General features: G+C 35.5%; 3 protein-coding genes across 4 annotated transcripts in view; 2 read left to right on the forward strand and 1 right to left on the reverse strand.

Annotated features, from left to right (window-relative positions):
* The window catches only part of LOC123315610, a 39,082-nt gene that overhangs the window by 2,103 nt on the left and 9,501 nt on the right, over positions 1-27,478 (reverse strand). Inside the window, exon 1 of one of the 2 annotated variants that reach the window (XM_044901369.1) lies at positions 26,926-27,107. The exons of the other annotated variant lie outside the window; for it this stretch is intronic. The gene's annotated coding sequence lies outside the window, so the exon portion shown is untranslated. Of the gene's footprint in view, positions 1-26,925; positions 27,108-27,478 lie in introns of those variants that run through there. 2 annotated transcript variants of the gene reach the window in all.
* LOC123315611 lies at positions 1,360-3,256 on the forward strand. The gene is made up of 4 exons (XM_044901371.1): positions 1,360-1,693; positions 1,750-1,896; positions 2,344-2,467; positions 2,560-3,256. Exons 1-4 carry the CDS (start codon positions 1,625-1,627, stop codon positions 2,649-2,651), a joined length of 432 nt encoding a protein of 143 aa, XP_044757306.1. The 5' UTR covers positions 1,360-1,624; the 3' UTR covers positions 2,652-3,256.
* The window catches only part of LOC123315609 (tiggy-winkle hedgehog protein), a 38,027-nt gene continuing 27,852 nt past the window's right edge, over positions 17,304-27,478 (forward strand). Inside the window, exon 1 of the mRNA XM_044901367.1 lies at positions 17,304-18,060. Within this exon, the coding sequence (XP_044757302.1) occupies positions 17,770-18,060 (291 nt within the window). The 5' untranslated portion in view covers positions 17,304-17,769. The remainder of the gene's footprint in view (positions 18,061-27,478) is intronic.

A 27,478-nucleotide genomic window follows, 5' to 3' on the forward strand; every position in this document is an offset into this window, starting at 1 on the left:
TCTGACTCTTTCACTGGACATTAATAATATGATGATTCATATTAACTTAACTTTGAGTCGATGAATTGAAAAATTTTTCCAACTTCCATTTTTTTTTCAGGACACCTCAATTTTTTAGTAGATACCAAGGTACTTACTGAATTTTCAATGAACGATGTATTATTGTTTTCTCCTACAAAAATTAATGCGATAGGAGAGTGTGAGCGGCTGTTACAGAACATTTAGTCTTTAGATTTTCCTGGCGCCAGAATTCTTGCGTCTATAGGGGTGAATCCAGAGTTTTATCCCAAACTGGGGAGATCCTTCTTGGTAATGTAACAATCCCAATCTTCGTAGAATTATACGATGAATGTTTCATAGATTAGGATTGGACGAAATTTGATTTATAAGGTTTCTTCATAATTTTCATGTTTTTCTTTGTGTTGACAAAGTTTTTCTTATTCATTTCATTTCAGATATTGACGTATATTTTCTATTTTCTGTATTTGTTGTCGGGATACAAAAAATTAACGTTATGGAAAACGATACTGCAATTTTGATGTGATATCAAGATATTTTAGAGCAGTTATTTAAAAAAGTTGAGGCCCTAAAATGACTCCCAATGGTATTGAAGTTTTGAAAATTTCATCTTGGAACTTTATGACGGAAAAATTAGAAAGAGAATGTTTTTATTCGGTATTATCTTTTTCGAAAGACAGCAATCTTTTCTGTTGATTTCCAACAGGAAAATTTATAAGGAGTATGTACGAAAAATATACTGGGTGAGTCTTTGACTCGTACAATTTTTTCAACAATAGATCCTTGAGGTCAAAAGCAACACTTTTTTCCTTTACCATTTTTGTGGAATCGGCTCGGTCCAAAAGATACGGGCTGTTGAAATACCATAAAAAAATTGTTTTTCTTCTATCTCACAAATGATTTTATCGAACGAAATGAATTTCAGAATATAGTTTTTCATTTATCTGATAAATCTTTCTCGAATACAAGATATCATCCAACTCTTCCTGTTTTCTCATTATGACCATAACTTAAGATAAAATACCAAAAATTCAAAGAACCCAACTCTGGAAACTGAGTTGGATGCTATCTAAAGAACATCTGAACGTTTTGTAAAATAAAAGTATTCTTCATGTATTCTGGTATAATTCACCGTTTTCCAGTAATTTGATGTTCAAAAATTAAAAAGTATCTGTGAAATTTGAAAAATTGGGTAGTTTGGCTTAATACAACTCTGTTTAAAAGATCCACAGATACGTAGTGTCAAAGATTTAGCTAGTTAAAGTGTTTCTTTTGACCTCTAGAATCTACTGTTAAAATATTTGTTCGAGTCAAAGACTCACCCTGTATAAGTCCACAAATCTGGTAATCTAGTTTTAGATATACCGATAGAGGAACTCTAGCATTTCGAGGACCTTCTGAGGTTTTGCTGAATATTTAGAAGAAACGAAAATGTTTTTCAATATCAAGGGATGCTGTAGTATTAAACCAGTGGAAAATGTGGATCCAGACAATATGAACGTGGAGATTCGAGTTGCAGCACACCCAAAATCATCCCCTGAAAACTCCAAAACATCCAACTGAGTCCTGGCTGGCGACCGTGGTCCTGTTAATCATCCTGAAAATAATGGATGAGGATGGAAAATTTTGTTATACGCTAAACGCAAGATGGTTAACCATGATGTTCATAGATTTCGTAAATCATAATCGAAATTTTTCAGATTGAAATAGATTAATTGTGTATTTTTTCAGATATTTGGCATTTCCGGAGTTGTTATGTGCAGTTTGAAGTTGAATAGTCCGCACGATAGTTATACCAGAAGTTTTCTTAGAGTTGCGCTTGTATTAACTTTTGTGATGATACTTTTCGGAGTGGTTATATCGATAGCTTTATATAAGGTGAGTGATTTTTGATGTATTTTGAGCTCCAAAGTTGCGAATTCTGTAATAATCGTTATTTATAAAGTATTTTTCGCACATTCTGAAGTTACTCTTAAAAGTATGAATGAAGCTTTCGAATGAATTTTATTTTATGAATTGAATTCACACAAAAATCACTATTTATGGTACTCCAGTATTTAACACTTCAAATTTCTATGATAAAGCCTCAAATCAGCGTAATGATTCTGAAGTAGAGTTTCCAAATCTTTATTATTCCAATTAATCACGCTATTTCAACCTTTTAATAATTCATACAATTTTGTTGTTGTTATTATCGAGTATAAAAATTTTTTTTGTATTATGCAGGAGATATAACGTTATTCTTTTACTATTATTTTATTTTGGTATTATTTCTACTTGTGTTTCCGTATTTTTTCTGATCAAAAATCTATGATTACCTTTCAGGAACATCACAGATGTGCTTTGCTATTTTCCATGTTGAGCTTGGCAACAATAACAGGGACAACCCTATATTCGGAAGCAAGCACATCAGCCAACTCGAATTTCTTGATTCTCTTCTCACTATTCTGTAAGTTGAAAAAGAAAAAGATTTCGAAATATTTTTTGCTATACCTATAACATGACTAGACCAGTTACATTAGATATTGAACATGTTTTCAGCTATCTTCTTCATTGGATGGTTCATATTGTACAGCTACCTTCAAATATTAGTTCTTGAGAAAAACACTGATGACACAGCAACGCCAGTCTGAATACTGCTTGATTTTTATGTGAATTATCAAGAATTTTCAGAAGGGATCTGAATACTCCTAATATTTCCGAGTGCAAATCGAAAAAGTCATCATATGTTGGGAATATTCGTCCCATATCCGAAAATAATCAGTTCACTGGGGCTACTTTTTCTACTATTTATTTTGAACGAATTTCTATGGTAATTTTATCGTGAATCGGTTCAAAAACTAATATGCAGATATAAATTTTAGCAATTTTCTGCTAATTTAGCAGGTGAAAATATTCAGAACAGAGTATCATAAAGTAAATCGAGGGTGTTTTCTGCGCAGAGTATCTAACAGTATATGCATGAAATAAATTGAGATGTATATACAAAAAGATAAACTTTAACATGCAGTACATGTTTCTGGTTATATCGATTGAAGAATTAACTCAAAGGAAAAGTTACTGTCTGCGAGAATAACTTCATATTGTAAGGGTGGAAAAGTAGCTCCAGTCCATTGTATGTTTGTGGATATATCGGTTAACTGCGTGATATTTGATAATAAATAACCACGATGATGTGAAATATACTGTGTATGTGAAATGTAAACAAATATAAATTTCAGTATAAACGACTTTTTATCATAATATAGCTCAATATTCTTCAATGTACATGAAGTTTATTTCTTTATTAATATAAAATATATTGAACCTGTTAGTAATAATTCGAATTAGAATTCTTGTGATTGCTATCGATTATTCATATACATATATGACTATCGTTAACATTGGGTTTTGAAAAAGTTGCCTAAAAATTGAAGAATATTGGAAAAGTTGTTGAGAACCTATATACACTTCTCCCCATAGTTTTGGTAGTAGAATACGGTGGTAAATTATTGATCACTACTATTGTGCCAGACCCTGTATATGTTAAATCAATAATGGAAACAATTCTGTAGCAGATAAAATGAGAATTTATGTAGCAGTCACCTATGGTAAGAAAATGGAATTTCACAGAATTGATTTTTTTCGAGTTAAAAATCATATTCTCTATCAATCATCATAGATGTATTTCTATGATGGGTTCTCCAAATTGAATAGCAGTGACGTTATATTAACATTAGAGAAGAAAAATGTTAGAGAACAATAATGAATTGAGTTCTGAAAGCGCATCCACCATGTTTGATATATGATTTCATCACAGCGCATCCACCGTAGTTCCGGTATTCAACCGATGCTCGAAATTGCAATCACTACGATTACTTTCAAGTCATTTCGATGCCATACAATGGAATGAAAATACCGGAAATTCAAGATCACCAAATTTCAATCATAAAATCTTGAATACTCCCAAAAAAATTGCATTCTTGAACAAACGGAAGTTTTTGCAAAAAATTATTTATGTAAAGTGAAGAACCAGGTATCACAGGGATATTCATTGATTCTATTAATGAAATTGCAGCTTCATTTGATACAAAAAAAGTGGTTGTACTTTGTCGATCGTTCGAAAAAACCTCTCGTACCATTTCTGTCTGACGAATCTCTTGACGGCTAATTAAATTAACAGTCTAGCACCTATAATTTCATCGTTAGCGGAATCAGCATAATCCTTTGTCCCATTTCAAATTAGCGCGGTCGACACAAAGCAAAACCGAAATTGGATACAGATACAGAACAAGACTCTTCCGAGAAACGAGCTAAACAGCTCGAGATTGATTTGGTTGAAACGGACCCCATTGTTAATTTGGATGTATCAGATTGTGAATGCCATTCACTAATTTATGAAGTTTGCGAATCAAAAACAAAGAACTGAATTTTGAGCTCAGTAGGTTATCCACCACAGCGTTTTTTGTTTGTTTTATTCGTGTAGACGAGTTTTTTTTGCCGTGATTATAGGTATATTTAGAGGCGAAATTAATAGCGATTTTACAGAAATAATTTGATTGTTTTTTGGTTGATAAACCTATAAGACATTTCTACTTCCTGCTAGGAATAATAATATACATAGGATGGAGTATGACACCACTTAATATATTCGAAACGTAAACGTCAATGTTCATGAATTTTTGTAGCCAACTTTCACTAGAAATAACCTCAAAATTTTCATTTAATTTATTCCTTGTCCTTAAAAAATATTCTAAAAGCCTCAACTAGTTCGACACAATGAAATAACTGCAGTTTTAAAACAATATCGATGACCATATATTTCCAGATAAAGCAAGAATTAATATAATGCTATAATTAATATTTATGTTCTGGTAATACACAAAAATTGAAACTTCGATGTATAAAGTCTGGAGTACATTTCCTCCATCCTTCATTCTGAATTTATCATTGAAAATAATTGCGTTTAATGAACGAAAAGTGTTACAGGAATAGAAACCAATTTTGCAATTTGAGAAAATAAGTCAGTCATTGTAACTGTAACACTCTCAGTAGCCATTTATAATTTCAAAAGCTGATATAACTGATAGGTGGAATTAGCATAAACCTATTCTTCCTTTTTTTGCATTCAGATGGACAGATTATAACGGGAGAGTGATTCTATTAATGAGTATAATGAAGGGTAAAAAAAGTCTGGGTCAAACGAGATGTCAAGGTGAGTTTTCATTTTCAATAGGAATTCTAGATATGAATAGGAAAAATTACAATCATTAAAAGCACGAGAATAGAAACAATGATATCTATATAGGATAATGAGTGATATTATTGAAGTGTTAATCAGGTTTGATATTTTAATAATGATGATGAGATGGATATACAGCTATAATCTGTGGGGAATGATTTTCTTCATATTTTTTGAAGACTGAATAATGTTCTTGTGTATCTACAACACTCAACACTTTAGCAAGGTTAGCCAAAATTGTCCCACTTCTAAATTGTGCCAGGCGTGATAGAATAGAACACCAAGAAAACTTACTGAGGATGCTAAAAAAAGGACCTCTCATAATCGACTTTCCCTGAATAACTCGAAAACGGTTAATTTATAGATTTCAGGATGATACTTCATCAAAAATTTTTCAGTCTACCTTGAAAACCGTTCGACATAAACGCAGGATGTTTTACCAAGGATTCCTGAAGGATTTTCTTCTGTTCTTCGGATTCAAGTCTTCTGTTCTTCGGATTACTGTACAGTTGGTCCGAAAGACACACAATTCTTCGAAAATTGCCATTAAAAATGCTAATAACTCAATTTTTTTCAAATAGCATGTCCTGTTTTTTTTTATTTGGGAAAAATGGACTTATTGAATTTTTCAGAGGTAATTCTCGAAAAATCGCAGTGTTAAAGTTTGAATTTTTGGATTGGTATCAAAAGAAGTTGAAAACACATTCATGAATAAAAATATCAAGTTTACCCAGAAAAGAGTTTTCCTCACTACATCTAGGTGAGCTAAACTCAATCCCTAAAACTTGCCCCAAACTCAGACTCTGGATGCGACACTGCCTCAGCTTACTAACTGAATTTTTTTATGACAATTTGGATTTTTCTAAGAATTTCCAGAGAATCGTTCAGGAATTTTTTTCTCGAAATCGGTAGCAGATACGACAAAACTCCAAGAGATCAAAAAGTTTAGTAAAACAACAAAGCTTCTTTTCACATATTTTCAAATTAACAGTGGCTCGCTACAAAAAAGTTCTGGAGAAAAATAGGGGAGCGTGTTCTAAAAAAAATATCACCCTGTGGATTTGCTATCGAAATTGGCATGTCATATGGTGTGAACCATCAATTATAATATTAATGCCAAATTTCAGTTGAATATCTTATGAAGCGTAGATACTAGAAGGAAAAAACTGGAAAAAAATTCTAACTTTAACACCCTGTATCTCGAAAACGAATCGTTTGCGGACCTATGTTTATAAGACTTTTCATCTTAAAATTTCTCAAGGAATCTCCCCTTTTCGTCTGAACCTCTTATTCAGGAACACCCTGTATACCATCGGAAACAAGTGCATCGCCAAGTTCCAGAATCGACCGGCTCTAACTCTGAAGTGTTGACGCAGTTCCTGTTTGATCTCAGTCTAGCCATCATCATCTGCGATCTGGGCAGCACAGGAACGTATCCAGATAAGCGACATCCTTGAGTTTTCCTCTCAGCGTTTTGCCAAAAAATCGCGCTAAACCGCTCTCCGGTCGACCAGCTGCATCGTTTTCAACGGTTCACCTTATTCCTCTCCTCGCTTAGATCAACGAAAGAAGCCGGAGTCCGTGATTCGGACGCAGGCAGTCTTTTGTTCTTCTGGTCCATTAGGACCGATTGGGGGCGAGGGACGGCAGGAGAGCCGCTGCGACATTCCACCACTCGTCCGTGGGAACTATCCGAGTCGCCGGACTCTAGTTAGACGACGACTTCGTTTACGTTCGCTTCGGTTGGATTCGAGGCATATACCATCACGCCAGAAAGGTACAGGGAATCGGTCAGTGAAACATGATACTACATGGCAACGTTGCAAGCTGTGGAGGTCCAGGAGTGATTTTGGAGGGTTATTTTATATTCGAAATACTGTAAGGTGTTGATATTCAGGATTTTTCGAAGGTCCGTTTTCGAGTCGTTTATCTCTCAAGAAAGTAACCATAGATGGAAATGTGATACATATTCTGAAAGAGCAAATCTTCTAGTCACAAATCTGAGAATTTCATCCATCTCGGCGCAACCGTTCGGTCTTGACGAATTCTTAACTGAACCCCATATTTTTCAGGATTTTTCGAAAGTCAGATTTCGAGTAGTTTATCTCTCAGAAAAAGTAACCGTAGATAGAAATGTGATACATATTCTAAAAGAACAACTCTTTTAGTAATAAATCTGAGAATTTCATCCATCTCGGTGCAACCGTTCGGTCTTGACGAATTTTTAACTGAACCCATCTTTTTCAGGATTTTTCGAAGGTCAGTTTTCGAGTCGTTTATCTCTCAAAAAAGTAACCGTAGATGGAAATGTGATACATATTCTGAAAGAGCGACGCCTCTAGTAATAAATCCGAGAATTTCATCCATCTCGGCGCAACCGTTCGGTCTTGACGAATTTTTAAGTAAACCCATCTTTTTCAAGATTTTTCGAAGGTCAGATTTCGAGTCGTTTATCTCTCAATAAAAGTAACCGTAGATGGAAATGTGATACATACTCTGAAAGATCAACTCTTCTAGTAATAAATTTGAGAATTTCATCCATCTCGGCGCAACCGTTCGGTCTTGACAAATTTTTAACTGAACCCATCTTTTTCAGGATTTTTCGAAGGTCAGCTTCCGAGTCGTTTATCCCTCAAAAAAATTAACCGTAGATAAAAATGTGATACATATTCTGAAAGAACAACTCTTCGAGTAATAAATCTGAGAATTTCATCCATCTCGGCGCCACTGTTCGGTCTTGACGAATTTTTAACTGCACCCATATTTTTTAGGATTTTTCGAAGGTCAGCTTTCGAGTCATTTATCTCTCTAAAAAGTAACCGTAGATGGAAATGTGATACATATTCTGAAAGAGCAACTCTTCTAATAATAAGTCTGAGAATTTCATCTATCTTAGCGCAACCGTTAGGTCTTGACGAATTTTTAACTGAACCCATCTTTTTCAGGATTTTTCGAAGGTCAGCTTTCGAGTCGTTTATCTCTCAAAAAAGTAACCGTAGATAGAAATGTGGTACATATTCTGAAAGAGCAACTCCTCTAGTAATGAATCTGAGAATTCCATCCATCTCGGCGCAACCGTTCGGTCTTGAGGAATTCTTAACTGAACCCATCTTTTTCAGGATTTTTCGAAGGTCAGCTTTCGAGTCGTTTATCTCTCAATAAAAGTAACCGTAGATGGAAATGTGATACATATTCTGAAAGAGCAACTCCTCTAGTAATAAATCTGAGAATTTCATCCATCTCGGCGCAACCGTTCGGTCTTGACGAATTTTCAACTGAACCCATCTTTTTCAGGATTTTTCGAAGGTCAGCTTTCGAGTCGTTTATCTCTCAATAAAAGTAACCGTACATGGAAATGTGATACATATTCTGAAAGAGCAACTCTTCTAGTAATAAATCTGAGAATTTCATTCATCTCGGCGCAACCGTTTGGTCTTGACGAATTTTCAACTCAACCCATCTTTTTCAGGATTTTTCAAAGGTCACTTTTCGAGTCGATTATCTTCCAGAAAAATTATCGTAGATCTAAACGTTATACATATTCTGAAAGAGCAACTCTTCTAGTAAAAAATCTCAAAATTTCATCGATCTCAGTGCAAACGTTCGATTTTAGGAAATTTCTTAACTGAACCCATCTTTTTCAGGATCCTTCCAAGGTCAATTTTCCACACTCGTATCTCGCAGAAAAATCATCATAGATCTAAATATGATACATATTCTAAAAGAGCAACTCTTCTAGTAATAAATCTCGGAATTTCATAGAGCTCGATGCAACCGTTCGGTCTTGACGGTTTTTTAACTGACCTTATATTTTTGGGAACTTTTCGAAGGTCAACGTTTTCTACTCGTACTAGTATCTTCCAGAAAAATCATGGTAGATCTAAATGTGATACATATTCTCAAAGAGCAATCTCTTCTAAAAGGAAATATCCAAAAAAATATTTCATTGTGGAACTGGGTGAAGGAATAACCAATCAGGTTTGCCGCGCCAGTTCCTTTCACCTTTCACACACCTCTACAGAAGCATATGCGATGATTCTGCTTTCTTTGGATGCTCATATCATTAAAAATGTAGAGATATACACACTTGAGCGCCATCTATTGGCAGGTAGGCGGATGTGATACCAACGCCGCACTTGATCAATTGATCTTTCTTCTCGATATTTCAGGCAAGCTTTCTATTTGATTTATCTTCCGAATCTGTAATATCTTCACGGCACCATCTCGCGTAACTACGCCACTGTTCAAGACCTGCTCCCGCCCAATCAGATAACTACCATTTTCACATTCATAATCCCGCACCATATATAATTTCTCCGGATGATAATTTCGGGCCTGGTTAGGGGTTCATCCCTGGGTCCACCGCCCTAGGTGTGAATATAAACAATGTGACCGGCATAGGTACCTATATCTTGTATCGCTACCCATTCTCACTCCTACAGCACTAAAAAGCAACCTTAAGCGTTTTAGTTATGTTTCAACATTGCCGATTTACGATAACGACTTTTGAACAATGAGTTATGTTCCCGACGAATAATTACCATATATTAAAGAGATGCTCGAACTTTGATGGCATGCTGTTTATGCCCGTCCTGATAAATTGAAACTGTCCGGAAAGGGAGGTTTTTGGCCAGCCCTAGCGCTAGTGACAAATAAGTCCGATTGATGATCGCCAATGAAAGAATGATAATGATCTTCTGCGTTTCCGCTCCAACATTTCTCATGTCCGATGACACCCTGTCGGGGCCTTTGCTTGCGGCTTTCACACCAAATGGGTTGCTGGGGCGGGTAATGGTGGATCTTTGCCAAAACGGAACAAGAAAAAACTGATACCTTCTCCATAATGGGGATAATATTTGGATCGAACTTTTCTGTCACTAAAACGTGGCAACTTCAAGGCAGAAGAACCCCAAAATTTTGCAAATGATTTGACCTACTCTTGAGGTATTGTAACCTTAGCAAACTCATGCTATAAAGCCTACAAATTCTGCTGAGGATTCAACAATAACCCCACCAATGCAAGAGATTCATATCATCCTCTGCTTATAGAAACATTTTGTGGTTCTGGTGAAAATAGATCCTACAACTGTTGAAGGAATGGAATAAGATTATGGCATTCAGTGGAGGTCTTTGATGAATACCAAATAGAGACATACTGCCAAGAGTTTTAGCACCCAATAGCATATTCCTCAAAGTTTGTTGCATGGAGAAGATTCCCATGTCCTTACTTGGTCCTTCTACAGCCATCATGTATTCCCAAGCTGGATTGATATTGTCAACATTTCTCATATCCGATGACACCCTGTCGGGGCCTTTGATTGCGGCTCACACATCGAATGGGTTGCTGGGGCGGGTAATGCTGGATCTTTGCCAAAACGGAACAAGAAAAAACTGATACCTTCTCCATAATGGGAATAATATTTGGATTGAACTTTTCTGTCACTGAAACGTGGCAACTTCAAGGCAGAAGAACCCCAAAATTTTGCAAATGATTTGACCTACTCTTGAGGTATTGTAACCTTAGCAAACTCATGCTATAAAGCCTACAAATTCTGCTGAGGATTCAACAATAACCCCACCAATGCAAGAGATTCATATCATCCTCTGCTTATAGAAACATTTTGTGGTTCTGGTGAAAATAGATCCTACAACTGTTGAAGGAATGGAATAAGATTATGGCATTCAGTGGAGGTCTTTGATAAATACCAAATAGAGACATACTGCCAAGGGTTTTAGCACCCAATAGCATATTCCTCAAAGTTTGTTGCATGGAGAAGAAGATTCCCATGTCCTTACTTGGTCCTTCTACAGCCATCATGTATTCCCAAGCTGGATTGATATTGTCAACATTTCTCATGTCCGATTACACCCTGTCGGGGCCATTGCTTGCGGCTCTCACACCAAATGGGTTGCTGGGGCGGGTAATGGTGGATCTTTGCCAAAACGGAACAAGAAAAAACTGATACCTTCTCCATAATGGGAATAATTTTGGATCGAACTTGTCTGTCACTAAAACGTGGCAACTTCAAGGCAGAAGAACCCCAAAATTTTGCAAATGATTTGACCTACCCTTGAGGTATTGTAACCTAAGCAAACTCATGCTATAAAGCCTACAAATTCTGCTGAGGATTCAACAATAACCCCACCAATGCAAGAGATTCATATCATCCTCTGCTTATAGAAACATTTTGTGGTTCTGGTGAAAATAGATCCTACAACTGTTGAAGGAATGGAATAAGAATATGGCATTCAGTGGAGGTCTTTGACAAATACCAAATAGAGACATACTGCCAAGAGTTTTAGCACCCAATAGCATATTCCTCAAAGTTTGTTGCATGGAGAAGAAGATTCTCATGTCCTTACTTGGTCCTTCTACAGCCATCATGTATTGCCAAACTGAATTGATATTGTTAACTTCCCTGATCGTCATTCTACAGCAGTTACCAGTACCAGTCACTCAAAAATAGACTTCTGTTTGAGTGAAATCAACTAGGTCATCAGGAAGTTGATGATTTGGTGTCGAACAAAATTGGGCTACAAGTAAGCTGAGAATCCAGATTCTGGAAAACCCCCTTATGGACAGTCACAACATGTGAAGGAATCATTAAATAATCCCCTGATTGATGCTCCTGGTCCTTTATCAACTGTATTGGTACTTTTAATTGCATCTTTGGAGACAAGGTTCTTGTTTGTGCTTTCAGAGCACCATGTTTTACTGACCCAACATTTTTTGTCCTTCAGATAAAAGTATGTTCCAGCGATGAAGACCACTTATGATTTCCTATCCTTGTCCAAAAGGGCTCTTAATATGTTTAGCATTGATGGAATTTTATTTCCTCTTCTTAGCTGAATTTTGAATCCTTCAAATGAGTTGCAGGTATGAAAGCGACATAAATATGCAGCTCTTTCGATGCACCAGACACCCTAGTGAGAATAATGAAGGGAAATTGTTTCCCCAGGCTGCATCCCAAGTAGTTTTCAGCTGTGCAAAGGATGCTGACCAATCAATCCTTGGTATCGAGTAGCAAAGCTTGAATCTGGCTCATTCTCACTCTCTCTTCAAAGACGATGCACAAAATTACACATCGAGAATCTGCCAAAACAAAAAAAAAGCGATCATCATCGTTAGCCGACAGGGATGAACCTGGATGCAAGGCTGAGGATACGATCGAAAAATCATCATATCGACGTTATCATCGGATAACGGCATAAATGGGATTCCTTTCCAAAATACGCCGACCGCATTGGAAACAATTTATAGGTTAAGGGAAGTGTCACATTCAAACAACATAAACCAGGCGCATAATTTTATTTCCAATAATTTCTACATACTAAATCACTTGATCCATCGAGAAAACGGCACTGAATCATTCGGATGCTGTGAAGGAATACCTGCGTTCTATTAAAATTCATTTCGAAATAATATTACGCCTAAAGAACTGGTTAAACACCTCCGAGGACCACACATATAACGGCACGCGCCATGACTATTCACAGCCAATTCGATGTAAACGTCGTTCCACAACTCTCGGCTTCCTACGTGGGTGTTCGCAGGTGCGCAAAGGCAGAAAGGGACCACACATACGCTGGCACGCGCAGGCCGATACCTCCGGAGTGGAACGTTCGGCCATGTTCGGATGCGCACGCGTTCTGGTGCTACTTGGCGTCACGGGATCGACCGCGCTGTCTTGTTAATCAGAACGGAGTCCAATTTGTCGGTCGGCTGTGGTGTGCTAAATGGGGGCCACCCGTACACTAGTCCGACCGCTGATTATTTATCATATAATGAGGTGAAGTGTGAGTGTGTGGAGAATTATGATTCGGTTTTTTATCACTGTGAACTGTTCACACCAATTCGTTTTATAGAGTATTCACGAGGGAGCAATAAAAGTGGATTTTGTATACTGTTGTTTCTTTTATTTTTAGTCCATTCGAATAGATGACATTTTATGTTTTAAACCAATTCATTGATTGATTGATTGTTACTTATTGTATAATAGACAATTTAGATAATAAACCATTAATTATAAATTAAACGACACGATGGGGTGGATAATCACAGTTGTTGCAGAATGTTATATCGAAGATTGTTGTTGTTGTCTTTCGTCAGATATCTGGAAGTTTGTCTCAGCTTCATTTCTTTTCTAACTAGTAAAGTTGATATCATCCTAAGGCGAAAGCGTCTCTTGTCATTTTTTGTTTATGGTTTCACCACAAAACACATTAGTAGTTGAGGTGTTCTGTGATGAAACCATAGTCTAATCTAATAATAACATAGACATATAGACATGGACTGTGCCTTCCCTTTATATCTATGCATGAAATACGGTCAAAAAAAGTGACAGAGAGAAACGCACGTCGGGAATGCAGTTGTCTTTTTCTAGAATTTTGATTGGTCCACACTCACCTCTATGTGAACAAAAAAGAGACAGGTAAATTCCCGACGATCATTTCTCTCTTTCTATAAAAAAGACATTTTCATGCTGACATTGCTCAGTCCATGTCTCTATGTCTATGAATAATAAATAGTCTATGGATGAAACCATAAATATAATGCACGAAACACGAAAAAAACGCCTGACTAATGTCAAAATTCACCTTGAAAATTCCATAGACATAGAGACATGGACTGTGCCTTCCCTTTATATCTATGCATGAAATACGGTCAAAAAAAGTGACAGAGAGAAAAACACGTCGGGAATGCAGTTGTCTTTTTCTAGAATTTTGATTGGTCTACACTCACCTCTATGTGAACAAAAAAGAGAAAGGTATGTCCCGACGAGCCTTTCTCTCTTTCTAATAAATAGCCAATTTCATGCTGACATTGCTCAGTCCATGTCTCTATGTCTATGGAAAATTCAATATAAATTTTCTCCCATATCACTTGGATTTGAGAGCCAAATTCATTCCAAGGATTGTAAAATGATGAAAGCATAGACATAGAGACTCTATGTCTATGCCGAGTGATTCTAACCCATAGACAAGAGACTATGTCTATGTTCTAACCTCACATATGGTCTATTGCATTATCGCTCTTCAAAGCTGCAGCGTCCGTTAAAATTTGATGTGATAAAGGATTAAAGTTTTGCGAAGAAGGATTGTTGACACCTAGAAAGCGAAATTTCACTCAGTCGCTCCTCCATCGGTGGATTATATCCTCAAAAGGGCCAAGTTCAGAGAAGAATTCCAATTACTCCAAATTACACGTATACTATGTCGCATTCCGTTTGCAAGTTTACACGATCGTAATATCCAATTACCAAGTTATAAACTTCTTCCAGCCAGAAAAACCTGATGTAATTTTAATGTGCCAATACTGGTATTTATTTAAGGACATGCACTTAAACTAATTAGGGTCGGTCTCGCCTTGAATGCCACCAACGAAAGACGGGCTATGATTCCTCGAGATCGGCATCTCTGAACGATTTGGAACAATTATCTACACATCGCGGTTCGTTATGAATGACGAGAAAAAATCGGAATCAGTTTCATTAGTACCTAATTATCCAGTCGAAACTGGCATTGAACTTCGCTGGAATTCGCATGAAGCTGGAAAAACGACCGTCATTTTCAGGTTCCTATGTTGGTAACCTTGCGAACTTTTATGGTATTGGTTCACAGAAATCCAACAGAAGTTCTGTCGAATGTCATACTGAAAAATGACACATGATCACAGAATAAGATCAATTTTTTGCCAGGTCCTCTTCCAAATTGTCTTTTTTCTTTTTTCGCATAGGTACTTACAAATTAAAAAGAGTCGTTCCTTCGTACAATATTATCAGACGACCATGACATTAACAATTATGCCTAGGAATGAAGAGGAAAATCCTCATACGAACGTAATCATTGAAAAGTGGGAGTGCAGAACTTCCAATTCTAAAATACCCAAGTTGGTAGCTTCTTGTATTTCAACTGAACACCTGTTCCTTCCAAGCTTTACGAAGCCTGACTTCAATAACGTGACATATTCCAGAATAATCTGTTATAGAGCTTAATATGCAAACATAGATAATAACTAATATTTATTTAAGGCCTAAAATAAACACGAAACAATAAATGGTTCATTGAACCCTAACAGATATCTTCTCTTACGTTTATGTTCAATCGACGTTTGGTAAAAACCAATCGAAAAATGGAGATAGTGCATAGTCAAAGTGACTCAATTGACCATATAATTATTGAAGGATTGGAGATATGTGTCAAAGCAGATAATTTGAATATTATTGCTTGTTTGTATTTTTCCCTCGGTATGTGGCTGGTGTACGTAGATAAATGAGGGGAACCATGAAACGCAGAACTGTATGACTTGTTCTTAACCAAAATATCGCTGAGGTTGATATGGGATATCCATCCTTTGTTCATTGTGTGTCAATTGATTAGAATGTGAAATTTTGTGGAGATTAAAACCCAAAAAAAGTTAGGTATTCCTTTCACTACTATGGAAATTCCAAAAGCTATGGAAGATGCAGATGAGAATCCTGTAACTATCTAATCGTCACCTGAAAAAACAAAATTACCTTCAGAATAACTTGCTAAATCTGTGACAGTGCACATCTGTGGATCCTTCAAAAGGAGTTGCGTTCAGTCAAAGTAGCCAATTTTTCGAATGTCACAGATTTTTTTATTTTTGAACATCAAATTACTCGAAAACGACGCATTATTCTAGAAAATATGAAGAATACTTTTATTTTACAAACGTTCAAATATTGCTCAAATAGCGTCCAACTTAGTTTCAAGACTTCTTTGAATTTTTGGCTTTTTTATGGTTCGGAATGGTCATAATGAGAAAACTGGAAAACGTGTGTGATATCTTGTGTTCAAAAACGATTAATCGAATAAATGAAGAACTATATTCCGAAATTCATTTCATTCGATAGAGATAGATCTAAAAATATTATTTTATGGTTTCTCAACAGCCTGTATCTTTAAGAGCTAGCCGATTCGGAAAAAATGGTAAGGGAAAGAAGTGTTTCTTTTGACCTCAAGAATCTACTGTAAAAATATTCATAAGAGTCGAGGACTCACCCTGTATATCTTAAAAATTGTTATGGTAATTTTTCGCTTGAAAGCTTTACCTTGTAAAAAATGCATATATTTGGCATAATTGAATAAAAATTCATAGTTTCGATTTGAAAAGAATCAACTACTTATATGAATAACTTTTGCATAAAATATATTAGGAATGTTATTGAGAAATAAAATAATATGGAGTGGAGTTACTCCTTCATGATTAACATTGAAAAAAAATCTCGAAAAACAATGAAATTAAACTCCTAAACATTTTCCTTTCAATTTAACATGAACCTTAATGTTTAAATAGTTCCAGGACTACTTGGCAATTTTTGTATTTATGAATAAGCTTGACTTGGTAGTATGCAGTAGTAAATTCAACTCAATAAAAATTCAAATTTCACGAACTCTTTCAATTGAAAACCACATTTCAGAATTTAGCTGAAGCCTACTTCAACTTCGTTTATTATTCTTGTAGGCGTTTATACTTCAGGAAAGATTCAATTCGACATTTATATACTCTGGAAGAAGGAATTAGCCAAACAATTGTTGAAATTTTCATACGATTTACGTAACCTGAGTTCGTTCAAGCAGCCTAGGCTCAATGGTGCTTATGCAGAGTGTCCTTAAGAACTAAGACCTAAGATGGAGACCAATCTAATTGGCAGATGACGTTGACGTTGACGTTGACGTTGACACTTCTTAGTATCTTAGTGCATACTCTTTGTTTATTTCTGAATTGGAATGGAAGAATAGTTCAAAATTTAGATGTATAAGACGTATAAAAGCATAAATGATAGATTTTCATGGCAATGAACGACAATGAACCAACAAAGGCCGTTGCATTTCTCGTTTTATAATTAATATACAGACAATAAAAACACCACGCTGAGAAATTATCATCGTGCCTAAGCAAATAAATAAAGCAAACACCGTAAGCATGAATAATTAATAGAAATATCTACATATTCGAGACTTAAAATGACTAATCTTGACCAAGTATTGACTAATTCGGAATTATCTAGTCAATTATCGATAATGGTTAAGACACAAGGAGCCCAGTAGATCGGAAAACTTTTCAGCAGAAGGCCGCGTGAGAAGTTTAAGGGCAACAACGGAAATTATGAGCATTATCAAGGTGGAATCCGACCACAGATCGGCGGTTGCCTCAAGGAGAGGTTCTTTGGCGATGGATGCGTTGCCCAAGCCTGGTCCAGGTGAGTTCTTCAAAGATTCGCTTGACCTTAAGCACTCTTTGATTTGCGAGGACCAGGTAATATCCGCTTCGCCCCGCCTAGCCACCAATGGGCTCACTTGAAGAACGAAAGATGGCCTGGGTCACAGAGTGGGGCTCATCAGTCGGTGTTTCACCTATGACAAGTGCAAGAGTATTTACCTGAGCGTCAAGAGCGCCGATCAGACTAGATCACAAATCGCGACAGATCACAGAGCGGATATGCTAATCATAGAGTGCGAAAGGATGAGTGCGTTCCCTAGGAAATGACCGGTGGTGCATCCAGATGAAGTGGTGCGTTCCCGTGTTGGCGTTCTTTTTCGCCCTCGCGCTGGGGGCCCGAGCTTGTGGCCCTGGAAGGGGCGCGGGTCGACGGAGAGGCCCTAGGAAACTCACTCCGCTAGTTTTCAAGCAGCACGTTCCTAATGTGCCGGAAAATACTATCACTGCGAGCGGTCTGGGTGAGGGCAGGATTGGCAGGAACGATACAAGGTTTAGGGATTTGGTGCCGAACTATAACCAGGACATTATTTTTAAGGACGAGGAAGGGACTGGGGCCGACAGGCTCATGACCCAGGTATTTACACCTTTAACCCCCTCATTCTATCTTAATTTTTGCAAAATTCCCATTCAGATCGTAGAAAAACTCTCACTTTTCCACACTAGTTCGTTAACTCAACAATAACCACAGAAGCATCCATGAAAAAGCTGAAATAGTCTATGATTTGACAGAAGGTTTTGACGTTTTAATAAATCTCGAGCGCAGCAATTCAAATTGCGAATAAGTAATGGAAAAACTGACTAGATCATCGAGATATTCAGCAGTTTCATAATCAATTCACTGAAACTCCATTTAAACAGTCAAATTCAGTCGAACATTTGAGTTTAAAGCCACGGTACTGAACCATGAAAAAATATAAACGAAATTTCTTGTTACAATGAAAAAGAAAGCGTGAGCAAAGCATTCCCTTAACTCATGAAATTAAAATATGCACCTTCTACTCATTTGATTTCGTCAAATTGGCCGAATCATTTGGGGATTTTTTTTCATTTGATTGGTCAGACTTCAATCTGTCATAAATCATTGTAATGGTAAAACTGACTCGATCATCGAGATATTCAGCAGTTTCATAATCAATTCACTGAAACTCCATTTGAACAGTCAAATTCAGTCGAACATTTGAGTTTAAAGTCGCAGTACTGAACCATGAAAAAATATAAACGAAATTTCTTGTCACAATAAAAGGAAAGCGTGAGCAAAGCATTCCCTTAACTTATGAAATTAAAACATGCACCTTCTACTCATTTCATTTCGTCAAATTTGCCGAATCATTTAGGGATTTTTTTTCATTTGATTGGTCAGACTTCAATCTGTCATGAATCATTGTAATGGTAAAACTGACTCGATCATCGAGATATTCAGCAGTTTCATAATCAATTCACTGAAACTCCATTTAAACAGTCAAATTGAGTCGAACATTTGAGTTTAAAGTCGCAGTACTGAACCATGAAAAAATATAAACGAAATTTCTTGTCACAATAAAAAAGAAAGCGTGAGCAAAGCATTCCCTTAACTTATGAAATTAAAACATGCACCTTCTACTCATTTTATTTCGTCAAATTTGCCGAATCATTTAGGGATTTTTTTTCATTTGATTGGTCAGACTTCAATCTGTCATAAATCATTGTAATGGTAAAACTGACTCGATCATCGAGATATTCAGCAGTTTCATACTCAATTCACTGAAACTCCATTTAAACAGTCAAATTCAGTCGAACATTTGAGTTTGAAGTCACATTACTGAACCATGAAAAAATATAAACGAAATTTCTTGTCACAATAAAAAAGAAAGCGTGAGCAAAGCATTCCCTTAACTTATGAAATTAAAACATGCACCTTCTACTCATTTCATTTCGTCAAATTTGCCGAATCATTTAGGGATTTTTTTTCATTTGATTGGTCAGACTTCAATCTGTCATGAATCATTGTAATGGTAAAACTGACTCGATCATCGAGATATTCAGCAGTTTCATAATCAATTCACTGAAACTCCATTTAAACAGTCAAATTCAGTCGAACATTTGAGTTTAAAGTCACAGTACTGAACCATGAAAAAATATAAACGAAATTTCTTGTCACAATAAAGAAGAAAGCGTGAGCAAAGCATTCCCTTAACTTATGAAATTAAAACATGCACCTTCTACTTATTTCATTTCGTCAAATTTGCCGAATCATTTAGGGATTTTTTTTCATTTGATTGGTCAGACTTCAATCTGTCATAAATCATTAAAATCGCTCAAGTTTCATCACAATTTGTCACATTTTTACCTTCCCATTTCTTCATATTTAATTAAATCTTTCATCGATTTAAATGTGTGAAGAAATACAATATATTCTTTATAATATTATCCTGAATCTTCCCATCTTAGAAACTGATAGATTGAAAAACTGAGATACCGCCGCTAGCAGAAATTAAAATTTATTATTATATTCCTAGCGCAATATCGAAAGAATGTAGCTTTATTCATAAGGTCTTGGATTATAAAAACAAATTGTATATATTCTAAAGGAATGAATGGGTTCCAGTATAATCGAAAAGTTAATCTCTAGAAAAATACACATTTTGTGTTTATTTCACAGCTTTTGAAGTATTTTCCCAAAAAAAATATTTGAAAGAAGAGCAACATTGTTCATCAATTTCAGAGAAAAGGTTCTATTCAAATCCACACATTGAATCCTTGAATTTCAATGACTTCTCTGCAGAAAAGATTCGGAAATTGACCTTTCCTGAAGAAAGTTATCTTTTTAATTTAGATTTCATTGTAATATTCAAAAAAAGTTTGATTTAGTTCGTATATGGGATTTATTTGTCCAGATTTCTTGATGAGCAGCAGTGGACTTGTAGAAAAAGGACTATTTTTGGTCCTTTGCGCTTACATCCTCCGGCTTGACCTACTTAATCTTTACGCGGTCTATTACGTATTCCTGAAATCTGTAACATAACCCTGTTCTTAACATTTCATCGATGATCAGATAAATATGCCGTCAGATCCTGTTTACATACTTCCTGCGTTAATAATCTTCCTATCCTCAAAATATGCCTCGAGAATGAAAAGTAGTTATTTATAGCGGTTAAACAAAATGTAAATATTTATGCTTACACACCATGTGAACAGATAGGTATGTAATAGAGATACGCACCTTAACAATTTCCTGTGCTTTATTGAATTTTTTTTATCTGGAACATTGTTTGGTTAGGTGGCTACTTCATTGACTGCATCGTCGAATATTTTGGGATTTAATCTGGGTTTTATGAATGGACTTTTTCATTTCTACACGAATGAATTCATTTTTTCCAGGAAAAATTTGGGTAGCCCATTTTTCATGAGAATATCTATCTATAAAATGATTTTTGGTAACTCTTATAGCTATTTTAGAATTACATTCATGCATTTCTTCTGGAAGTTTCTCTGAACTCCACTATGACCAGATGAACCATCTTATCAATCTAGAAATATTCCCCTATTTCACGTACAAAAAAAAATCGAAACGAATTGAAAAAAAAATTATCAATGCTCATTCCTCCACTGTCCGCGTAAGCACATCCTTGGAAGTATTCTTCGAAGAGCAGTGTTGATCGTACACATCACTGTTATTCAAAGATCTCTTTCATTTTGGATATGTCGAAGAGTAAATACTTTTATCTTTTGTCTGGAGACAGGGACAAGTTTACAATGTTCTTCAAACAATACGTTGTTTGTATTAAAAGTTCTCACGATACACTCTGAAGGTGTACCTACAGCTGATCAATTGACTGGTTGATGTGGCCACTGAAAAAATCTCAGCGAAGGATTGATCTACTAAAACAATGGTTCGACTTCTTCAATCCATAAACGATAACACTTGAATTTTTTATTCGGAAATTCCTTGCTCGTCTGTTCTTGCTCATATAACCAAGCTATAGAGGTGGATAAAGTTGATTTTCTGAATCAACTGGAAAGATTGTATTTGATCGATTATCCAAGATTCATGAAATATGGTGAGCAAAGTAATATATTTCAAAACAACCTAAGAAATCTATGCTGTATGGACAGGTAGAAATTGTGAAATCTGAGATGAGCTCCAACAGAGTGAGATCGATAAAATTACAATTCAGGTATTCATAGGTCAGTAACGTAAGTTTTTCATGAAATAAATTTCATAATTTAGTTGATGAGAAGAAAGGAAAAACCATATAGACAATATTCGTTTGATTTTGCCCTCTGTTTGGATATAATATATCCAAATTCCAACAGAATATCGATCATAATACAATAATATAAGAATTCTTTAAGCTTGAACTCTTTAAGAATGAGTTATGGAAGAAATTGTCTAGAATTCATTTCATTTCCTTTTCAAGTATTATCTCTTTTTATTACCCATTGTATTCATCTTTTATCGTAGTGACACTAACAACCTGTTACTTTCCTTATATGATAATAATTATTTTATACCGTCAAAGCTCCTCCTGAAGTATGTCTATGATAGTCTTTGATAACTTCCTAGGCATAAATACATCCAAATCAGACCTGTACCCACTCACAATTACTTAGATAACGTATTTTAACAAATGAATGACATTTGATTCATTGGTTAAATGTGGAAATCTTTATCTAAACACATCTTAAGGGTTTTAGTTAGAACACCAACCACTGAATAGGGTTTTATGAACACTATAAAATCTTCAGATTGATAGATGAAAAGCTAGTTTCATATTCTTCATTGTTTTAGAAAAAAGTTTAAAATGAAAATCACTTTCATAAAAAAAGGACAAGTTCTTATTAAATTCCTATAAAAATGAATAGAAGTCATAAAAAATTTCTAACTATTAGGAATTTCTTCAAGTACACAAGCGTTCAGATGGATATTTAAAAAACACGTGAAGGAGAAATCATATTAAATCAGATGATAGGAGAAACAATGAGTACATAAACTCATATCGAAGTGAAAACCCACCTTTCATTGTTCTCCTGTTTCACGGTATAAATATTTCTGTTCGTTAAAGCAACATAAAAGATTTTCTTAAATATTTGCGAGTACGGAAAATTCCTCAAATATGTCAAGGCTTTTAGTTTTGTCAAATAACGATCGTTTAACTGAATTCATTCTCAAGTAGCCTGAGAACTCTTGGAAGTTAATGTTCTGTGTATGAACGTAACGCTTCTGCTCATTCTGTAGTTTCAAAGAAGAACCTTTTCTATATGTATGAGGTTGTTGAAGGAGAGTATTTTCATGATGTTTCCGAAATTGGGGTCAGAGTTGGGATGGACAGAGAAATTTCGTACATACAACATTCCATGTACATATAGACACGATTTCACAAGAGAAAAATGTAATACCAGCAATCTTTATGAAAGTCATATAGATAAAGAATATATCCAATAATCATGAGCTTGTCTTTCCATCTTCCAATACACGACAGCGGCGTCCTGTTAATACTTATCCGACGAATTTAACCATCATCTTTCTTTATCCGTCTCCTGAAATCTTACCAGTTGTATTCGGTTTCGTCATCCGTGGTTTCAGTTCAGATGTTTCTCACGAGTACAAGACCATCAACTTCTGAGGATTCTTTCCCGTATCACTTTTGTTCGCTTTCTACATGTATCTTTACCATCCAGCGTTTTAAGGAGGTATGGGTGACGCCACATCCTTCTGCACTTCGGCAAAAACGACCAAAATTGTGGATTGCGATACATTCGAGTTTTTTGGTTTTCACAGAACTACAAGTGTACTACATACTGTATATATCCTTATTTTTTCATAGGAGTTTAGCTGAAGTGGTTTTCCAGTGATGAACAATATGTATGGTGGTAGTCCACTAGAATAACAAATTCAAAAAATTGTTGTTCTTGTTTGAAAGTGGATCTCATTTAATCATATCAATAATCCTCATCGAAATGGTTAGTTTTCTCTAACAAAAAGCAATTCATTCTGAATTTTGTGAATTATTCTCCATGGAATTTGTGTAGCAATTCATTCCTAGCTCAGTAGTAGGTATATACGTTTTTATAACTCATGTTTTCATCATTCATCTTATTTACAATACCAACTGTCTGCTTGACCCATATAATAATTATTTTTTATACCGCCAAAGCTTCGTCTAGAGAATTCTGGGATGAATGGATTTGGAATGTTGGATTCTGTTTGGTCCAAGTTATAAATATTTACGTTTTCATCCTATTTAGATCACTTTCAATCAAATACCTAACGGCAGTAGTATAACAGAAAATTGTTACTGCCCTGAATTGGTAGGCACTTTTTAAATTGAAAAATGCGAACGAAATATGATGAAATTTATGAGGTGAAAATCATAAAAAGAACTGTCAATGTTGTATATCTCCATAACGTTTTTGGAATCCAGTTTCCCATATGAAGTCTTCGTATTGGACTCCATAAATATTACTGTTTATTGAAGATGCGTTGAAGTTTAAATCAGTATCAGTTCTTTCATGAATTATGGAAACTTTATGAATTATGACAAACGCACAAAGTTTCATCAAATATTTACCCTTTGTAATTGGCGCCTAAGAAATTATCACTATACTCAATATTTAATGTACTTATTTATTTCGGAATGTAAATATTTTCGACTTTTTAAACATTGAGTAGTTGCATGAACGATTCTGAATCCAATAACTGATCTGTTTGTCCAGGCCTGTAGATTCACCTTTGCCACAAAAAAAAAACATAAATATTAAGGCCAAAAACACTAGATGTCGATGAGCTGAATCGGTTCTACTCACTCCTGCCGTGATCCGTGCTAACCTCACTTCTGTCAGTATACTGTCAAAACTGGCATTTGGTAAACGTCAAAAATTTCAAATTCCTGAAGCTTTTTTCTCATTTCTCTTGTAGTTCCCAGGTCAAGAGTATTTGCTGGGCAGGCTACGATTATTCGTTTTTCGTTTGGCAGGCAGTAAAGATGCAGCGGTTTGCTCACGGACAGATAACCCAAAACCAGCTGATTTTCTTAGCTCTCTGAATCGGTGGTCACGAAATGAGTATATACGGATGATCTTTCAATTTATTTTTCGTGAATAACTAAAGTAGCATTTCTTCATTTGCCACAATTATCCCCAGAAGGGATCGCCATCGAGAAGAGCGTCAAAAAAACCGAATCACCGACAATTAAATTAAAAGGAAGAAGTCATTCGCTACTTATTGAATTACAGAATTGCCTTTTAGGACGAGCAAAATGTCGTTTAATTCAGGGAATGGCAATAGCAAGGCGATATCCGACTGAATATTTCGTTTGAACGCGGCAAAAAATGAGACTTGGCGAGATCACTACGTCCATTTCCATATAGGCCGAAGTGGTTTTCAACGAAACAATAAGCTCTTTGGTCAAGGAATTTAATGACCTACCTCAAGCGACTCTGTGTTCGCGTGCTACTTACATCATTGTCAAGGATAATGTGCGTCAATTTCACTGAAATCGATGGCAAATGAGACATAAAGCGATTAGCGAATAGTGACACGTCAAAAAGCAGTCCACACCAAGTTTCTTGACTACCGGCTACTACTGGACGATAACGGGCGTTCATCAAAATCCGTAGTTCTGTGTCTGAAGCTTGAATCATAATATTATATTGGGTCATCTATCAGGTTGGCCTACAACTGTCAAATTCACGATTCGAAATTGGTTGGAAATGTTCTAATAAACGATCGAGTTTACTTTTCATTGAGTAAAAGCTTCTTACTACTGGGAATACTATACTCCATTCACTTTTATTTTAGCAGTCGGTTGACCATGGAAATTTAACACATTTCACTCTGTATAGTACGAGGATGTGGGGTTATGACGCTTGTCAAAACATTTTTGGGTCTTAAATCAACGCTATGTTGCCCGTTCTACGTAAAAGTTACTGTTATTACGTATTTTATCACAATGTCGAATCTCTTCGGAAAATATGTGACGAACATAATTGAAGTTTATACAAACTGATTGAAGGCATACCAAATCTAGATATTTGCATGGAAAATACAAGAGATCAGAATAATACCATAATATGCACTAGCTTGAGGAGAGTTAATGTTCGTTATCTTCTTTATCTAAAGTTTGAATACGTTACATGAGTTGTAGATTTCAAAAATATTAACCCGAAGATGAAATGCATATAATGCAGTGATTGGGAATGGGTATCTCCCGAAGGAATTAACAGATAATTACAAGAATGTTAAATTATTCAACAAAAATCATCTTGCATCAATCTAGGTAAAAGGAATTAAAAGAAGTTTCAAGTTAAGATGAACTTCACCTTTGAACAAAAATTTCACATGCATAAACAATTAACAGGACAACTGGCGCGTATTTGAGGCTGTTCATCTTAATACATATTGATATAATAATAATAATTAGGTATTTATTGGTACCTTGAGACATTTACAATGTATAGGACACGTCAAATGAAAAATAGAAAAATCGGGAACTTATTCTACGATGACATTCATCGAAAATCTTGTAGTAAACTTTTCGCATTAATTCACTCAAACATAAAATTCTCAAATGCCACCACTTTTTTGGGTCTCCCAATTGAAGGAAATTCTTTGTCATCCTCTTCATTCACAATCTTTCTGATTGTGGAATATTCAACTGAATAAGTCGTTTAAATTCAGATGAAACATTATATAAATTCTCTTACATTGAATATGTTCGCTACCTTCTGACGTATTGTGGATTTTAGAATATCAGGGTATAACTATATATTTGAATGAGCGGACCTGAAGATCTAGTACTTTACTTCCTCAGCTACTTGGTTTGATATCCCTGTAAATTGGCATCTACATGCCGATGATTCTTCTCGCGTAGGTGAATCCCATAATTCATTCCTCAGTTTCTGGAGGTGAAATGGTATAAAATTAGCAAAAACTTGATTTATTCCATTCGTTAGCTTTCTCCTCTGAAGAAACTCTCGCCAAGTACAATAGAAGATGAATAAGAAATCTTCATAAGTAGTAAAAAGCACATAATAGCTTCCAGTGCATCATAAATCAAATATTGCATAATGAATAAGAAGTAACTGCAGCTCATGCTTCAACAGATATCAACACTCTGCTGATGAATATAAAAATTAAACCTCACTCGGAGTGAATTCCTACTGAAGGAATAATTATGACAATTAATACCATTTTGTCGTCATTGGAAGCTTGTAATCGTGATGTTATCTGGACAGTATTCAACATTATCATAAATAAAAACGAGGTTACTTAATATGTAAAGAGGAACTGTTGGAATTTCAGCAATTGCAGATCCTTTCAGCGCGTATTACACGGTTGCCGTTTAAAGAATCTGACTGTTGACAGTCATTTTTCGATATACATCAAGAAGATTTACAACCATATCGACAGAGAAAACAATTTGAAGTCCTTTGGCAAAAATTATATTGGTTAAACACATACCTTTACGATTTCAAATGGTAATAAGAGAAAGAGAAATAACTCCACTTGTTCTTGAAGCGAAAGTATTGACAGTACTCGGAAAGATGCAGATTCAATTTCACAGACGCCAAAGAATTCTCTTCGACAGTCGTCTGCCTTCAATATGTAAAGTCCAATAGTAAAAGCGTTAACTCACTCTCAGCGTACTTATACTCGTTTGTAATATGAATAAGTAACACGTTTTAATAACATAGTGTTCCCCCATTTACAAGTTCTAATAGAGTATGTAATTGATGTATGTAGCGAGTGTTGTAAACTGGAATTATTGAAAATATTAATCTCGGGTTTGATACAGGCTCGTACCCATTCATAATTTGTCTGCATATTCACTGAAGAATCAACAAATGTAGGTTAAAGATCTTTCTTTGAATAGGTTACCAAAACTAACAGTAATTCTTCAGATTGGGGGTTATTTGGGATTGCAGTCAAAAAAACGAATGGATCACTCTTTATTCTTTATACTCGATACTTATTTACCTGAAGTAATTCTTCATTCAATTTCGCATCAGAAGAA

The sequence above is a fragment of the Coccinella septempunctata genome, chromosome 6 (genome assembly GCF_907165205.1).
Source record: "Coccinella septempunctata chromosome 6, icCocSept1.1, whole genome shotgun sequence".
NCBI lineage: Eukaryota > Metazoa > Arthropoda > Insecta > Coleoptera > Coccinellidae > Coccinella > Coccinella septempunctata.

Excerpts from the sequence above, each read along its gene's own strand:
- LOC123315611 (XM_044901371.1), top strand. The coding sequence starts at position 1,625 with ATGGATGAGGATGGAAAATTTTGTTATACGCTAAACGCAAGATGGTTA. Across the intron at positions 1,694-1,749 it reads CCATGATGTTCATAGATTTC|ATATTTGGCATTTCCGGAGT; the intron begins GTAAATCATAAT and ends GTATTTTTTCAG. Across the intron at positions 2,468-2,559 it reads GATTCTCTTCTCACTATTCT|CTATCTTCTTCATTGGATGG; the intron begins GTAAGTTGAAAA and ends ACATGTTTTCAG.